Consider the following 17,802-nt stretch of genomic DNA (forward strand, 5'->3'; position numbering starts at 1 on the left):
ACTTTGCAGTCAGTGTAGATTTATACTTTTTCCAACATCAATCGCGACCAAATCTCTGCACCTCGTAGACCATCTGCACACCTTCATATCCTTACATTAGAGAAGTATGGTTTTCAAATTGACATAAAGCTATCAATATGTTCTAATCAAAGTGTGTGGACCTGGGGAACCACGAAGCTTGTGAGATTTATGAGAAGAGCTGTCAGGAAAGGGATTTGGATGTTTGGGTGCTCATCAAGAAGTACACGTTCTGGCTGGAAGCCACTGGTTACTGAAGGCTCACTGTCACCTTCCATTGTTTTGGAAATCTCAAATGTGCAATGAAAAAGAAAATGATAGTGACCACACTCAGAATAGGTAGTGTAATTGTCTCAACCAGTGAAGAGGGGGGGGGGGGCACAAGATCCAATGATATAAGGGTGTTTAAAGGAAAACAACATTGTATGTAGACCCATGTACTGTGCAGGACACAGACCAATGGAGTTCCCAATCACAGACCACAATGATGTATCCGCCCCATGTTTGTACCTCCCTGCCCGAGACATCACTGACCCAACTCATTCATACCAGCACATTGCGTGCTGTCACAGTGAAGTCATCAGCAGATTATGTTCCCACACTTTCTAAGCTTGGTGCTTTCATTGATGCAAGTGATAGCCTTGCTAGTGCTTTCTCTGAGGCCTCCATATTCTCGTCCTCAGAGCTTGAGGAGTTGGGTTTGGGGGGAGTGGCTTTTACATATAGGTGGTGAAGATTCTGGCTGTACCTGTAAGACAAAAGTAGCAGAAGCCATCAGAAGGCATTAGAATTGGTATGCAGTCAGTGAGACTGACATTATGATTACCATGAGTTGTAGTGGAAAGAAGAGTGGTATTCACTTGGACATTTCAGCATCCTCACAGCAGCACTCCCAGTTTTCTCATTCAACACCAGGGATTCTGTTCTTGTAGGCGTGAGGAGTTTAATGTTGGGAATTCCTCCACCTATGCTAACTCTCCCTGATCTTTTTGGGCTACTTTCTCTTCTAATGAAAGAGTGGGTGGAGTTGAGTGAGATGGAAGTGGATAAAGCCATAAGAAATAGGAAAGCCTACTCCACCATTCAATAGGATTGTGACTTATTCACCTTTCTCCCCATAACCCATGATTCCCGTACTGATCAGGACTGTATGTATCTCAGCTTTAGATATGCACATAGATTCTGTCCCCACAACTGTCTGGAAAGGAGTTTCAAAGACTCAGAACTTCCTGAGAAAATTCATTCTTATCTCAGTCTTAAATTGATGCCCCTTTATTCTGAGACTGTGCCTTCTGACTCTTTCATGCAAATCCTATTGGTTTCATGAGATCACGTCTCATTCTTCTAAATTCTAATAAGTAGAGTCACACTCTGTTTAGCCTTTTCTCATAAATCCCTCTGAACCTGGGAGTGAACCTAGTGAACCTTCTTTACCATCCTCCAATGAATCAATATCTTTCCTTAAGTAAGGGGAACAACATTGCTCACAGTATTCCAGATGTAGTCTTACCAACACATTGTACAGTAGCAGTAAGACTTTCCTACTCCTACTCAACCTCTTCAAATAACGGCCAACATTCCACAAGCTTTATCTTCTGCACCTGTATGCTAGCCTTTTGTATTTCATGCACAAATACCGTTAAGTTCCTGTGTATTGTAGATTTCTGCAGCTTTTCTTCATTTAAAGAACACCTTGTTCTTTTGTGTGTTTTTCCAGAAAGAACATTTTCCCACGTTATAGTTGTTTAGTCCTGGTGCAAGTGGGAGAAGGGTGAAAAGGTAGTCCTGAGGAAAATGAGTAGACTGTGCCAAGGGCTTGCTGGGTTCTGGGCTGGGAGGATGGGGGTAGACAGAGGGGATGAGGCAAATTGTTGCAAGCAATAGTGAGAGTGGCTGAGCATAAGCCTTGGTGGGGGCTAAGTGCAGTAGCAGAGGTAGGAATTGCAAGGTGGCAGAGAGCAGTGTGTAGTACTTACTCTGCACTGCTGGCCATTGTTCTGCACAGACCTGGTGACAACCTCAGACTGGGCTGCAGTGTCTAGTGTCAGGACCTCCTCTGCAGTTCCTTCAGGAAGAGGATTCCTTTCCTTTCCTTTGCACCACCCCATCCAACTTCAGCTCCCTATTGGAGAATCATGGTGCTATCTTCCACGTCTGCAACATCTGGAAACATCCTTGACCAAGCAGTGCAACTTTGGAATGCCAGTCCTTGTCCAAGTCCACAGTTGTCTTTTATGTAAGGCTCAGATGCAAGGGATGCTGGTCTTTTAACAAATATCTGGTGAGAGGCGAGTTCCAGGAGTGCTGCTTGGTAAGCTGGGGCTGGAATCGGACTGAGGGATGCTGTAGGGCAGGATAGGTAGATCCCAAAGGGCTTTAGTGAGAAATCTGGTAGGCCTTGTGGTGGAAATCACTCCAAAAATATCAAGTCATACCTCACCAAAAAAATCATAACATTTGGCTCAAAGTAATTAATGAGGATGAAATGAAAAAAAATGTCTATTTTCATTTATCGTAACTCTGAATTGTAATTTTTTCAGGTATCATGTTCTGCAGAATAGCAGACTAAGTCCTCATAATTTACTTACCAATTAACATTTTTGGTGGTTACAATTCACCTGAAAAACAATAACTGCATAAAACAATGAAGCAATTATTTTGCTTGCATTTTTTTCTCCAGTCAACCAGCAGAGGATGTGGAGTTGGTGTAATTGGAATTATTGAATGCAATTTTCTCAAGCCAGCACATAATAAACAAGATTTTGAATATACTAAAGAATACAGGTAAGAACGGACAAGCACTAACAAAGGCAATATTTAAGATTTAGAACCTAATGGAAAGACAGATTCACAACAGACAGGACATAATCACCATCTGGTAGTCAAAAGCTTGCCTGAGGCACACATTTCAACTTGAAACTTTTACGTAGCTTTAAACTCTGAAACCAAAATGGAAAACATGATAAATACACAGCAAAGATATCAATGTCTGAAAAGAAAGGTTGGATGTTGATTCAATTCTTTCATTTCAGTTGGAAATGAAAACTGTAGAATTAATCAGCTCTTTCATTGAGCTGAATAAAATCAAGATATTGGGAATTAACTGATTTAATGGTTTGAAAATATTGCCGTTGCAAAACAGGAATGTAGTAAGTCAATGGATAATAAGTATACAAAGATCAACTCAGGTAGTGTTGGAGTGTTAAAAGAACAGAATTTGAAAAGACTAAATCAGCCATTGAAAAGGATTGGCTTTAACCATATGTTACATAAAATAAAACACTGGCATTTGATGCGAGAAAATGCGTCAGCAAGGTTGCATTGAGTTTAAATTAACACATTGTAGAAATGGAAGTGATAAGCTACAGAGAGAATAATTTCAAATAGTGTGGATGACACAAATTCTGGCAATGCAGTAAATAGTACAATAGTAGCAGACTTCAGGGTTGGAAGCTCAGCTGGAGTCAGAGAGGATGTGCAAGTTGCAGCACAGCCTGTCTGGAATTCAGTGTGCTAAAATTCCCCCTAGGAAGAGAAATCAGATATGTTTTTTGGGTTTTGAACCCGTTGTCTCTGATTTTCCTGGGTAACCAGTTAATGGCCAACTAATTAACGAAACTGTAGTACTGACGGTGCGAGAACTGGCAGTAATGTCATGGGTTGAATGGCCTTTTACTGTGATATAATTTTTCTGTCCTGGCTTTGTGTCCTGAGCTCTCAAAGTTGTCATGCCAATCAGAGGGCCTCCACCTTGATAAGTGCAACTGACTGTAACTTAAGATTCGTAGGAGAGGGGCCACTTCAATATAGATGTGTTCTCTTCAGAGTTCTAATGAAAAAATAACTCTTGCAGCCAGGACATTACTGTGAGCAGCTCACAGGAGGGTAACTTGTGGCTGTGTTATACTGAGCCACGCAGTGTGGATCTTTAGGCTGATCTGAGCACTGCCCAAATCCCCCTTGCCAGCTGCTATGTCTTCCTCCAGTCATTTAAACCAGCCACCTCTGTGTGCCAGAACCTGAAGGCCAATTGACAAAGTTGTAATTGAACTCAATTAACTTTATATTGAACCTGATTGGGTAGCAATCAGAGATGTATGCATTAGTTCTACCACCTCGATCGTAGTCTGTTCAAACAGCATGGAGGTGGAATGGAGACAGAACTGTCACATGGGCTAGCTATATTATTGAACTAGGGGCTATAAATACTGCCCTGTAAAAGCCAAAAGACCATTCAACATGGGAACAGGAGTAAGCTGTTTGGCCCCTGAAGCATACACCTCAATAGGACCGTTGCTGATCTGACCTTCCTCATATCCACCTTTTGTATTTTCCCATAACTCTGTGTCCTGAGCTCTCAAAGTTGTCATGCCAATCAGAGGGCCTCCACCTTGATAAGTGCAACTGACTGTAACTTAAGATTAGTGGGTGGCACGGTGGCACAGTGGTTAGCACTGCTGCCTCACAGCGCCAGAGACCCGGGTTCAATTCCCGCCTCAGGCGACTGACTGTGTGGAGTTTGCACGTTCTCTCCGTGTCTGCGTGGGTTTCCTCCGGGTGCTCCGGTTTCCTCCCACATCACAAAGATGTGCAGGGTCAGGTGAATTGGCCATACTAAATTGCCCGTAGTGTTAGGTAAGGGGTAAATGTAGGGGTATGGGTGGGTTTCGCTTCGGCGGGTCGGTGTGGACTTGTTGGGCCGAAGGGCCTGTTTCTACACTGTAATCTAATCTAATCTTGATTCTCCATCCTCCATCTGATCAAGAACCCATCTATCTCAGCTTCAAAGATGCAGAAGCCTCAGCTGTCTGTGATAAGGAGTTCCAAAGACTGTCATCAATCTGAGAGAAGAAATTCCTCCCTATCTCGGTGTTAAATTGAGACTGTGCCCTCTGGTCCTAGATTCTTCCATGAGGGGAAACATCCTGTTAGCATTCACCCTGTCAAGCTGCTTTCCTGATGAAGGGCTTATGCCTGAAACATCGATTCTCCTTCTCCTCGGATGCTGCCTGACCTGCTGTGCTTTTCCAGCACCACACTCTCAATTGTGATCTCCAGCATCTGCAGTCCTCACTTTCTTCACCTCTCAATCTTTCAAACTCCAGTGAGTAGAATCCCAACTTGTTTAACCTTTGCTTATAAGACAGTCCCTCCATACCAAGGATCATCATCATGAATCTTCTCTGAGCAGCCTCCAATGAATTAATAAATTTCGTTATATAAGGGGACCAAATTGCTTACAGTATTCCAGATGTTCTCACCAGCACCTTGTCTAGTTGCAGTGAGATTTCTTTACTTTTACACTCTCAACGCCTTGAATTAAGGGTTAACATTCCATTAGCATTCATGATTACCTGCTCTATCTGTGCACTTGTTTTCTGCGTTTCATGCACAAGTAATCCAAAGTCCCTTTGTGTTGCAGCTTTCTGCAGTTTTTCTCCATTTGAATAAATTTCTGTTCTTTTGTCTTCCCTTCCAAAATGAACAACTTCACATTTCTCCACATTAAGCTACATTTGCCAATTTTTTTCCCATTTAGATAACCTACTAGGGAGAGAATAGGGCCCCTCAAAGATCAGGAAGGCGGCCTTTGTGTGGAGCTACAGAAAATGGGGGAGATACTAAATGAATATTTTGTGTCAGTATTTATTGTGGAAAAGGGTATGGAAGATATAGACTGTAGGGAAATAGATGGTGATATCTTGCAAAATGTCCACATTACAGAAGAGGAAGTGCTGGATGTCTTGAAACGGTTAAAGGTGGATACATCCCCAGGATCTGATCAGGTGTACCCGAGAACTCTGTGGGAAACTAGAGAAGTGATTGCTGGGCCTCTTGCTGAGATATTTGTATCATCGATAGTCACAGGTGAGGTGTCGGAAGACTGGAGGTTGGCAAACGTGCCACTGTTTAAGAAGGGAAGTAAAGACAAGCAAGGGAACTATAGACCGGTGGGCCTGACCTCAGTGGTGGGCAAGTTGTTGGAGGGAATCCTGAGGAACAGGATGTACATGTATTTGGAAAGGCAAGGACTGATTAGGGATAGTCAACTTGGCTTTGTGCATGGGAAATCATGTCTCACAAACTTAATTGAGTTTTTTGAAGAAGTAACAAAGAAGATTGATGAGGGCAGAGCAGTAGATGTGATCTATATGAACTTCAGTAAGGCATTCGACAAGGTTCCCCATGGGAGACTGATTAGCAAGGTTAGATCTCACAGAATACAGGGAGAACTAGCCATTTGGATACAGAACTGGCTCAAAGGTAGAAGACAGAGGGTGGTGGTGGAGGGTTGTTTTTCAGACTGAAGGTCTGTGACCAGTGGAGTGCCATAAGGATCGGTGCTAGGTCCTCTACTTTTTGTCATTTACATAAATGATTTGGATGCGAGCATAAGAGGTACAGTAAGTAAGTTTGCAGATGACACCAAAATTGGAGGTGCAGTGGACAGCGAAGAGGGTTACCTCAGATTACAACAGGATCTTGACCAGATGGGCCAATGGGCTGAGAAGTGGCAGATGGAGTTTAATTCAGATAAATGGGAGGTGCTGCATTTTGGGAAAGCAAATCTTAGCAGGACTTATACACTTAATGGTAAGGACCTAGGGAGTATTGCTGAACAGAGAGACCTTGGAGTGCAGGTTCATAGCTCCTTGAAAGTAGAGTCGCAGGTAGAAAGGATTGTGAAGAAGGCGTTTGGTATGCTTTCCTTTATTGGTCAGAGTACTGAGTACAGGAGTTGGGAGGTCATGTTGCGGCTGTACAGGACATTGGTTAGGCCACTGTTAGAATATTGCATGCAATTCTGATCTCCTTCCTATCGGAAAAATGTTGTGAAACTTGAAAGGGTTCAGAAAAGATTTACAAGGATGTTGCCGGGGCTGGAGGATTTGAGCTATAGGGAGAGGCTGAACAGGCTGGAGCTGTTTTCCCTGTAACGTCGTAGGCTGAGGCGTGACCTTATAGAGGTTTACAAATTATGAGGGGCATGGATAGGGTAAATAGACAAAGTCTTTTCCCTGGGGTCGGGGAACTAGAGGGCATAGGTTTAGGGTGAGAGGGGAAAGATATAAAAGATACCTGCGGGGCAACTTTTTCACGCAGAGGGTGGTACGTGTATGGAATGAGCTGTCAGAGGATGTGGTGGAGGCTGATACAATTGCAACATTTCAGAGGCATTTGGATGGGTATATGAATAGGAAGGTTTCGGAGGGATATGGGCCGGGTGCTGGCAGATGGGACTAGATTGGGTTGGGATATCTGGTTGGCATGGACAGGTTGGACCGAAGGGTCTGTTTCCATGCTGTACATCTCTATGACTCTACCAATATGTCTCTGTAAGCTGTTTGTAAGCCTCTCACAACCTGTCTTTCCATCTACTTTTCTGTTGTCTGCAAATTTGGCTTCCTTCCAAGTCATTAACACGCATTGTAAACAGTTGCTGTCCTAGCATTGATCCTGTGGCACCCCACTGATTACAGGTCACCAATCTGAAAAAGAACCCCTTATCCCTATTTGCTGTGTCCTGCCCATTAGCCAAGTCTCTATCCATGCAAATTTACTACCTCCAACACAGTGGACTCTTATGACTTAACTATTGTGAGGTACTTTGTCAAAGGCCTTCTGGACGTCCAAATACAATACATCTACTGGTTCCTACTCTATCCTCTCTGGTTGAGACTTCCTCAAGAAACTCTCATAGGTTCATCAGACATGACTTTCCTTTCATGAAGTCATGTTGACTCTGCTTGATTAGATTATAATTTTCTGAATGTTCTGCTATTACTTCATTCGTAATCGGTTCCGATACTTTTTCCAACAATGGATGTTTGGCTTGTAGTTACATGCTGTTTGCCTCTCTCCCATTTTGAATAAGAGTGTCACATTGGCAGTTTTCCAATCCTCTGATACTTTTCCAGATTCCAAGGAATTTTGGAAAATTAAAGCCAAAGCATCCACTACCCATCTAACTAACTCTTTTGGGATCCTAGGATGCAAGTCATTTGGACCAGGGGGCTTATCTGCCTTTGCCCCATTAGTTTGTAGGATACTACTTCTCTAGCAATGGTGATGGTACTGAATTCTTTCCCGTATTCTTTTGTATTAATGGGATGTTCAAAGTATCTTCCATTATAAAGACTGATACAAAATATCTGTTTAAACCTACTGCTTTTTCTTTGTTCCCCATAACCATCTTCCCAGATTCACTTTCTAAGTGGCCAATTTCACATTATATCTCTTTTCCTTTCTATACATTTAAAGAAGTACCTATTGTTCTTTTTATACCCATTGTTGTTTATTTCTCTGTCATTATAATCATTTTAGTCCTTCCTTGCTGGACCCTGAATTCATTCCAGTCTTCTCCACTGGTGTTGGTTTCCCTATATGCGTTTCCTTACAACTTAGTCCTCTTCTTAAGTGCTTTGGTGAGCCCTGATTGGTTTATCCCTCTCTTAGAATTTTCGCTCCTTACTGGGATATATTTTGCCGAGAGACATGGATTGTGTCCTAAAATGTCTACCACTGCTTACTTACTTTCACTCCTGCTAATCTATCTGCTCCATTTACTCTCGCCAATTCCATCCTCTGAGAAAGGTTCGGAATCACTGACAGAGTCAGGAGTCATGGCAACTGAAGTTAACCAAGAATGTATGTTCCAATAACGGGCATCACAACATAGACAATGAAGGCATGAACTGAGATATTAGCAGGATACAATGGGGATCATTACCATCATACATGTGGAAGCTGATTCATGTCTGCAAATTATGCGTAAGAGGTATATTTCTTTAAAATTAAATCACCATCAAATCACTCATGTTTCCAATTAATCAGTGAATATTTAACAAACACTAACCACCGAGTCGGTGCAGTATTAACAAAAATAGATGAGGGTAAGAAGAGACGGAGGGGATATGAGATACTGTGCTTATTGCTAACAGTTATTAGAACTCAGGTGAGGGCAGTCAGACTGAACAGGACTGTGGAGGAGAAACGTTCAGGAGAATAGTAAACTTAACTATTAATTAAAAGGGGTTCTACGCCATGCTGAAGTCATACAGAGAATGTCAACTTCTCATGGGCTAATTTTCTTATGTGCTGCTCTGATTTGCAGAACTAAAGCAATGGAAGAGGTAGTCAGCTCGAGTGGAATTGATTTCTATTGGATACTTACTAATTTAGAATCCTATTTTATTTTCTGGTTGAACTTGTGAATGGTGTTTCAAGCCCTTCTCTGGACAGGTTTAAATCATTACAGGTGATGAAGTTGTGAATGACTTAAATGTTTTTCTTGTTTAATCGCAGTCACACTTCTGATTTGTTATTGACTGTAAATTAGCTGAAGTATGCCCTACGTAACAGAAGTCCCATCACTGCATTTTAATCATAGCATCTTACAGCATGGAACAAGAAAATTAATCTCTTTGTGTCTTTAAAAAAGCTGTCTAATTGGTCTAATTTCTCATTCACCCCATAGGTCTGTAAATGTTTCCATTTCAGGTGTTTAGTTTGCTTTTCAAAGTTGTCATTGAATTTACTTCAACCAGTGCAGTCCAAAGCACACCATATAGCCACATGCTCTTAGTTTACGTGCATGCAGTCTTGAATTCTCCATTTGACCAGTCATCTCAACAGATTTGTAACCTGCTTTGAATATACTTGTTTTTGATTGGAATGTTTTTGTGATTATTGGTATTAATGCTAAAGTAAAAATCACACAACACCAGGTTATAGTCCAACAGGTTTAATTGGAAGCACACTAGCTTTCGGAGCGACGCTCTTTCATCAGGTGATAGTGGAGGGCTCGATCGTAACACAGAATTTATAGCAAAAATTTGCAGTGTGATGTAACTGAAATTATACATTGAAAAATTGATTGTCTGTTAAGCCTTTCATCTGTTAGAATACAGTGATAGTTTCACTTCTTTCATGTGTAAATCACAAAACCTTTTTTTTAAGTTGCATTCTCAGGTTAGCTGTTAACAATGGTGATAGCTAGACAATATGTTGAAGGTGTTAGCCCCCTGTGTTCTCTGTCTATGACCTGATGTTTAGATTGATTCTAATCTAAAAAGTGAGATAACAGAGTTTTACGTAAATTCATGCAGTTTTTGAGCTCAGAGTTCTACATGAATGTATGCAGTTTTTGAGCAAAGTGCAATGTAACTCTGCAAGTACAAATTCACCTCACAAAATATATGTGTGCATGTGGGTCTTTTTCTGTCTGTGTGTGTGTGTCTGTCTGGGGTGGGGGTTGTGAGTGTGTGCGTGTGGTGAGTGCAGAGTGTCTTAAGTCTGTGAGGGGGTGCATGTGTGAGTGTGGGAGTGTGTGTGTCTATAAGGGTGTGTGTGGTGTCTGTGTGCACGTCTGTGTGTACCTGTGTCCGTGTGTATGTGAGAGTGTGTGTGTGTAGGAATATCTGTGTGTGTGTGTGTCGTGCAATGGTGATCACCTGTAATGTGACATGAACCCAAGGTCCCGGTTGAGGCCCTCCCTATGGGTACCGAACTTAGCTATTAGCCTCTGCTCGGCCACTTTCCTCTGCTGCCTGTCCCGAAGTCCACCTTGGACAGGCTTAACAGACAATCAATTTTTCAATGTATAATTTCAGTTACATCACACTGCAAATTTTTGCTATAAATTCTGTGTTACGATCGAGTCCTCCACTATCACCTGATGAAGGAGTCCCGCTCCGAAAGCTAGTGTGCTTCCAATTAAACCTGTTGAACTATAACCTGGTGTTGTGTGATTTTTAACTTTGTGCACTCCAGTCCAACCCCGGCATCTCCAAATCAATGCTAAAGTAGACTTCTTCCAAAGGCAATAAAAGTAGCTAAGCCACATAAGCCAGAGAGTTCCCTGATTCAATTCCTCATCCAGAGAATTAGCTGTTTTTATTTTGTAATAGAAATTAATATCAGCAGCAATCAATCAGGCTTTTCATTTAAGATTTCCAAGTTGTGATGCCTGTTTGAATCTGGATGTTGCTTAAGGCTATTTTAATCTATCCCTTCTGTTAATGACATTCACTATTTAAATGCAAACATAGAAAGGCACTGGGACACTGAAACCATGAAACCGTAGTTAAGTCAGTTTCGTCTGACGATTAATGGAGAAAACTGAAAGAAATAAGCATAAGTATATATGCAAAATTATACTGGTATGTATGGTGTAAGAAACTCTGTTTCTGCATTGTATCACTTCTTGAAGTTTTTGCATTTAAGTGGATTGACTGCTTGAAGTGTAACTTCCTTGTTGCAATCAAATTGAACGCCCTGTGAGCAAAAGAGGATGTGTTAACATTGTGCAGCACATCTGGCCCAACTATGTATGGGCATAGTGGGGGAGGGGAAGGATTCATTGTGGTGAAGCTTGCAGTTTGCTTTTCTGAACTGATTATGGAAAGATGGCATTATGGCTCCTATACTATCTGTGAAACTATCAGGGACCTAATAACAAAAGAGCATCTACAACACCTGTAGCAACAGACTGATTTCTTTTTGCCAAAGAAATTTATCAAAATATCTTTTAAGTTGATGAACATGATCCACAAGTTATTTTGCTAATAGTTGATCATTAACGGGTTTCTCTTAAATCTGTAATGACTAATTTTCTATTTTGCTGGTGCAGCTCTTTAAGGAAGCATTTACTTCCTGTTATATGTCACTTAAACTTTTAGTGAGAAATACATCACTCATCACAAGTGTCTCTGAAAATAGTATTCATTCCTGATGATGGTGTCTTGACACAATAACCGCTCAGTTTTCTTTTTGCTTGCATTGATGTTTAAAAATGTTCAATTTTAGATGCAAAGCGGGATTTTCATTCACTGGTATTTAAGGTACAAAGAGGCATATTTAGTCTTGTCTGAAAAATGTGTTGCTGGAAAAGCGCAGCAGGTCAGGCAGCATCCAAGAAGCAGGAGAATTGACGTTTTGGGCATAAGCCCTTCTTCAGGAATCCTGAAGAATCCTGATTCCTGAAGAAGGGCTTATGCCTGAAACGTCGATTCTCCTGCTCCTTGGATGCTGCCTGACCTGCTGCGCTTTTCCTGCAACACATTTTTCAGCTCTGATCTCCAGCATCTGCAGTCCTCGCTTTCTCCATGTTTAGTCTTGTGCAAGCTTTCACTTAAGAAAAGGAAAATTATTATTATTTGTTAAGAATCTATGGTCTGGAATTCCTTGTCTGAAACTTTGCATCTCTATATTCATGTTTAGAGCACCTAAGCTTTTGGTCAAGCTGTAATATCTACTTATGATGCTTATGTGGGGAGCAAATTGAGGCAGAAAATCAGCCAAGATCACATTGAATGGTAAAGCAGTTTAAGGGCTCATTGGTTTATTTCTGTTTCTCTTTCTTACATTTATGTCAAATATTGTGTGATATCATTTCTGTTAGGTGCCTTTATGACGCTCTGCTGTGTTGAAGGTAATATTACAAATATAATTTGTTGTTTGAAAGTGTTGCGTTTTTACATTAAAGCAGAAATCCCCATGTTTTGTTTTAATTTTCTTCTTGAAATATCGGTAAAATCAAGGCAATCGACAAGTGACGGATCCAGGTTACATAGTGTAAGTTGGGCTGACATGAATGTTAGACCAGCCAAGGATAAAATTGGTGGTATTTTTATGATTGTTTAAACCTTTCACTGTTATTTTATCTGGTGTCAGCCAGGATGATTTCAAGTGTATTCAGTTTTCTAATTTTTAGGTTGTACCTCATTTTCATGTAGCAATTCAGTGAACTGGCAACTTGCCCTACTGTCATGATAAATAGCATGATACTTCGGTCAAATGCATGTTGGGTTCTGTGTCCAGTTTTACTCTAACAAGATAATTTTTTACAATTTAGGTATAAACGTTTAGTTCTAGACATTTGAACATTTGAGTTGGAATTTCAGGCTGCAAATATTCAGAGTATGCTTCATTTTAAAAATTTAGATAGAAACTTGACACTTAAAACTGAAAGAAGCTTCAGGAATTGACCACCGACTTTGTGTTTTGTGCTTAATCAGACTTCACAGAATGGCTTTTAAGTCAATGATGATGTTGAAACAATCTGACACCAGCATTCACCTCTCCCAAATGCAAACTTTGATAGGCAATGTCAGTAATGTATTCAAGAATCATAATATGTTGAGATCATGTATTTCTTGACTTATGTTTCAACACTCTGAGTCTATTTTTAATCCTTGAAACTGAACTTCCACTGTGTGGCCACAGTTGTGAGATTTTTCTTAAATGTAACTGTGTGTTGTTTACACTTTAACTCGGTTTTTTAAATAATTTATTGTAAGATCAGATAAAATTCTGCAAGTCAGACTCGTCTTTTTCTGTGATACAGTACAACAGTTTGGAGAGATCCTCTTTTAACATCTTAAAGTTTAGAAGTATTATAACTCCAATGTAGTTTTCATACAGATTTATGATCAGAAAATCCTTATTCAGAAGGAATTTTTATGCTGTTATGATCATGTATACTGATGTGATTAATAGTGTAATACATGCATGCTTGTGTGGTACTGTTGGAATTGTTATATATTTTTCCTTCATTATTCTCACTTACTGTGTGTGGCTGAAACGAACATGACAGCACATGTGATACAAGATTACATAGAGATATATTGCAGCAAGTGTTTGTATTAAAATGGTTATGCATGTTGTTCACGAGAAGTTTAATGCTTTTAGGTAGAGTTGAGGCATACACTTTCTGGTAGACATTTATTTCAACCAACCACACCATAAAACCACCTCTCTTTTGGCTGATTTGTTTGTCTTGATACCTTTAACTCCTAGGTATGTAGCATCCCATTAACAGAATTAAATAGGGACAAATTCCCCTCTTTAGTGAACAAAATTATTCCTAACAAAACATATTAATGATAATACATTGAATATTGCATTATTATACAGTCTTTAATAAAATCAACCTCCTGGGACATTTCTATCATTTTAACAGGCTTACCTTTTCACATCTCTGTTATCGTTGAGAAAGCAGATCAGAATTGGTGAATCTCAAAAATGACTTGTGCCACACGTTTTGAACCAGACAAATGCCAGGCAATGACTAAATTGATAGACAATGTAACCACTGTTCCTTGACATTCAGTGGTATTACCATGTCTGAATCCCCCACTATCAACATAATTGGGGTTACGCTTGATCTGAAACTCAACGAGACTTGCCACATGAACAAAAGCAGGTCAGAGGCTAAGAGTACTACGGCAAGTAACTGATCTGACTTCCTACAGCCTGTCCACATCAACAAGTCATAAATCAGGAATGTGTTGGAATACGCCTCACTTGCCTAAATGAGGGCGGCTCCACCATCCAGAACAAAGAAGCTTGCTTGAGTGACACCACTTGCACAGCATCCACTCCCTCCACCACCAATGCTCAGTATCATCAGCATGCACTATCCACAAGATACACTGCTGGAGTTCACCAAAGATCCTTAGACAGCATCTTCCAAACCCACGGCCACTTACATCTAGAAGGATAAGGGCAGCAGATCCATAGAAACAACAACACCTGCAGATGCCCCTCTCCAAACCAATCACTAACCTGACTTGGAAATATATTGTCAGTCCTTTACTGTTGCTAGGTCAAAATCCTGGAATCCCTCCCTAAGGGAACTATATATCAACCTACAGCACATGGACTGCAGCAGTTCAAGAAGGCAACTCACTATCACCTTCTCAAGGGCAATTAGGAGTGGCCAATAAATACTAGCCAGCCAGTAACGCTGACGTCCCACCAGTGAACAAATAAAAAAATCTCATTCTATAATATGTGGGTCAAGTTGGAAGAGACTATTGATCAGCTATTCACATAATGAATGGTGGAGTAGACTCAAAGGGGCAAATGGCCTTCTTGTGCCTCCATTTTTCTTTCTCTTTTCTAAAAGCCAAGATAAAATTCACTCTTGCTGTTGTTGAAAAAATATAAATTGCGTAGGTTGCATTTCTGACACCACTTTCCTGTATTTTCCCTAGAACTCTTGATGATAACAATTCAACATCTCACCCTTTAATATACTTTGTGGTCCAGCCTGTACAGCACCCAACTGTGAAGACTTTCACAGATTCACTATCCTCTAAAAGAAAAAAAAATTATCTCATGTCAGTCGTAAATAGGTAACCCTTATTCTGAGATTATGTCCTCAGGTCCCAGACTCTTCAACAAAGGAAACAACCTTTTATCATCTATGCTGTTAAGTACTTAAGATTCTTGTATTTTTCAATAAAATTATCTTTCTTTCTTCTAGACTGCAGTGAGTACATGCCCAGCCTATTCAACATCTCCACATTTGGCATTCCCCCCCATTCGTGGAATTAGGGTAGTGAACCCTCTCTGGACTGCATTCAATGCCAGTATATCTTTCTTTAGATAAGGGGCCCATTGTTCACACTATTCCAGCTGTGACACGATAAATGCCTTGTATAATTTTAGCAAACCTAACTTGCATTATACACAGCCATTTAGGCAAGATATTAAATAGAAAATATTCATCAATTCCAAATATTATTCTAATAGTCTGGTGCTTAAGTGTGTATTTAACTAGGTCACTGTACAAAATACCCCAGCTCTAAATCCCTTGGAAACACAATTTCAGTAGTCAGCCTCCGATTAGGCTCAGCAGCATTGACCCTGCCAGGGTTTTGGAGATAAATAGGGCAGAAGTTCGTTTGCATGGGTAGATAGACTCAAAATCATGATAAGTACATCTCCAGGGCCAATTGTTTAAAAGCAGTGGGGTGCCTTGGGGCCAACATTCTCTGATTTGTAGGCCAGTGTGCTGAAGGATAGTTCCACAAATTGGCATTTTAAGGTATCTTGAGCCCTGAATGAGTGTAGAGAACAAAGCAGTTGCTATATGGTAAAAGACTATGATCCATTTAATTTGCTGTGTACCATCTTGACCAGCTGAGCTTTTCCAGCAATTTCTGTTCATGTTTCTTAAATACTTCTGCCCTGTCTCCTCAACTTTCACCTCTGACAGTAAATACATAGGGGTTCTGAATTTCTTTGTTGGTAGCATTGAAACCATCTGATTAGCTGCATCTGCCACTGTACTAAAACAGCTGTTGTCAAAGTCCCAAGCTACATTCTGTGTGATGATGACAAAGACAAATTATCCTTAATTGTTTTTCTCAATCTGTCTGCAAAGTTTTACATGGTTGACCACGCAAGACTCCTCCAGTGCTTTTCCACTATTGCCTCATTAGGCAAGACTACACTTAGGAGAAAGTGAGCACTGCAGATGCTGGAGATCAGAGTCAAAGTGTGTGGTGCTGGTGAAGCACAGCTGGTCAGGCAGCATCCGATGAGCAGGAGAGTGATGAAGAGCTTATGCTCGAAACGTTGATTCCCCTGCTGCTCAATACTGCCTGACCGGCTTTGCTTTTCCAGCACCACACTCTTAGTTGATTCCAGCTTACCTGAGCTGTAACTAGATAGTTATCATCTGCAATGGCTTCCTGCTCCTGCAACCTCATCTATGTTATCCCCCAAGAATCTATACTGTTTCTTGCGTATTCAGTGAAATAATCCAAAAAAAATCCATCAAGTTTTACCTGTACACTCACTAAACCCAGTTCTACTTTACCACCAACTCTCTTGGCTCTTGCACTGTTGTTAACTTATCAGACTCTTTATCTGCTATCCAGTACTGAATTAACCAACATTTTCTTCAAGTAAGTATTGAGAAGACTAAAGCCATTATCTTTAATCCCTGCTAGAAGCTCAGTTCCTGGATTCAATACTTTATGCATCTCCCTGGCAACTATCTAAGGCAGAAACTGACAGTTTGCAACCTTGGTTCATCTATTCATGCCTTGGCTCATTTGCAGTGGAAGCCCTTTATTCAAGGTGGGCAAGGTAATTTATTATCTCTTTATTATCTCTTGCCTTGACTATTCTTATGCATACAAAATGTGTTCACATTCTGCACTCAGTAAATATAAAAAAATTGTTTACAATTTTGCTGTGTGAATCTGAGTGGCCAAATTCAAATTCAAATTTAAATCTGCTAATTTGAATCTGTGCTAAATTGAATCTTGTTAATTTATTGGATACAAACTATTAATTGCTTATAACTTGCATAAGCAGAGATACAAAAACAAATAAAAACTTTAAAAAATTCAAAACTAAATAAATGAAATAAGGATGGAGGGTCAGATCATGTGCTGTTTCTGCATGATGCGGGAGCTGGTGGACCCCATTGTGGTTCCCAGTGTCGATGTTGTAGTAAATATTGGTTGCTGGAAGAACTCTGGCTCAGAGTCAATGAGCTGGAGTCTGAGATTCAAACATTGCAACACATCGGGGAGTGGGAGAGCTATCTGGACGCTGTGTATCAGGAAGCAGTCACATCCGTTAGACTAATTAACTCAAATTCGGCTAGTGGTCAGGATCAACAGGTTGTGGCTATGAGTGAGGCAGGTAGAGGGATCCAGGATGTAGAGTTGCAGGAACCTCAACCCTTATCCTTGTCCAACAGGTTCAAGAGTATTGCTTCCTGTGTGGACAGGAACGGGGATTGCAGGGAGGATTAGCCGGCGGACTGCAGCATCGTGATGCAGGGAGCCATTCGAGGAGGGGGAGAGTAGAGAAATGTTGTAATTGGGAATAGTATAGTTAGGGACATAGACACTGTTCTTTGTAATCAGGATCAAGAGCCCTGAACATTGTGTTGCCTGCCTGGCTCTCGGATTCAGAGTATCTCATCTGGGTTGCAGAAGAACTTGAAGTGGGAGGGTAAAGATCCAGTGGCAGTGG

At 40.7% G+C, this 17,802-nt stretch overlaps 1 protein-coding gene across 2 annotated transcripts in view; it reads left to right on the forward strand.

Moving 5' to 3' along the window:
- LOC122557551 (MORC family CW-type zinc finger protein 3) overlaps positions 1–17,802 on the forward strand; it is a 135,232-nt gene that overhangs the window by 60,036 nt on the left and 57,394 nt on the right. For both annotated transcript variants that reach the window (XM_087992036.1, XM_087992035.1), the window contains exon 9: positions 2,699–2,802. In XM_087992036.1, the coding sequence (XP_087848162.1) occupies positions 2,699–2,802 (104 nt within the window). The remainder of the gene's footprint in view (positions 1–2,698; positions 2,803–17,802) is intronic.

The sequence above is a fragment of the Chiloscyllium plagiosum genome, unplaced genomic scaffold, assembly GCF_037043375.1.
Source record: "Chiloscyllium plagiosum isolate Xiang-an unplaced genomic scaffold, Cpla_swu_hap1 HiC_scaffold_11, whole genome shotgun sequence".
Taxonomy (NCBI): Eukaryota; Metazoa; Chordata; class Chondrichthyes; order Orectolobiformes; family Hemiscylliidae; genus Chiloscyllium; species Chiloscyllium plagiosum.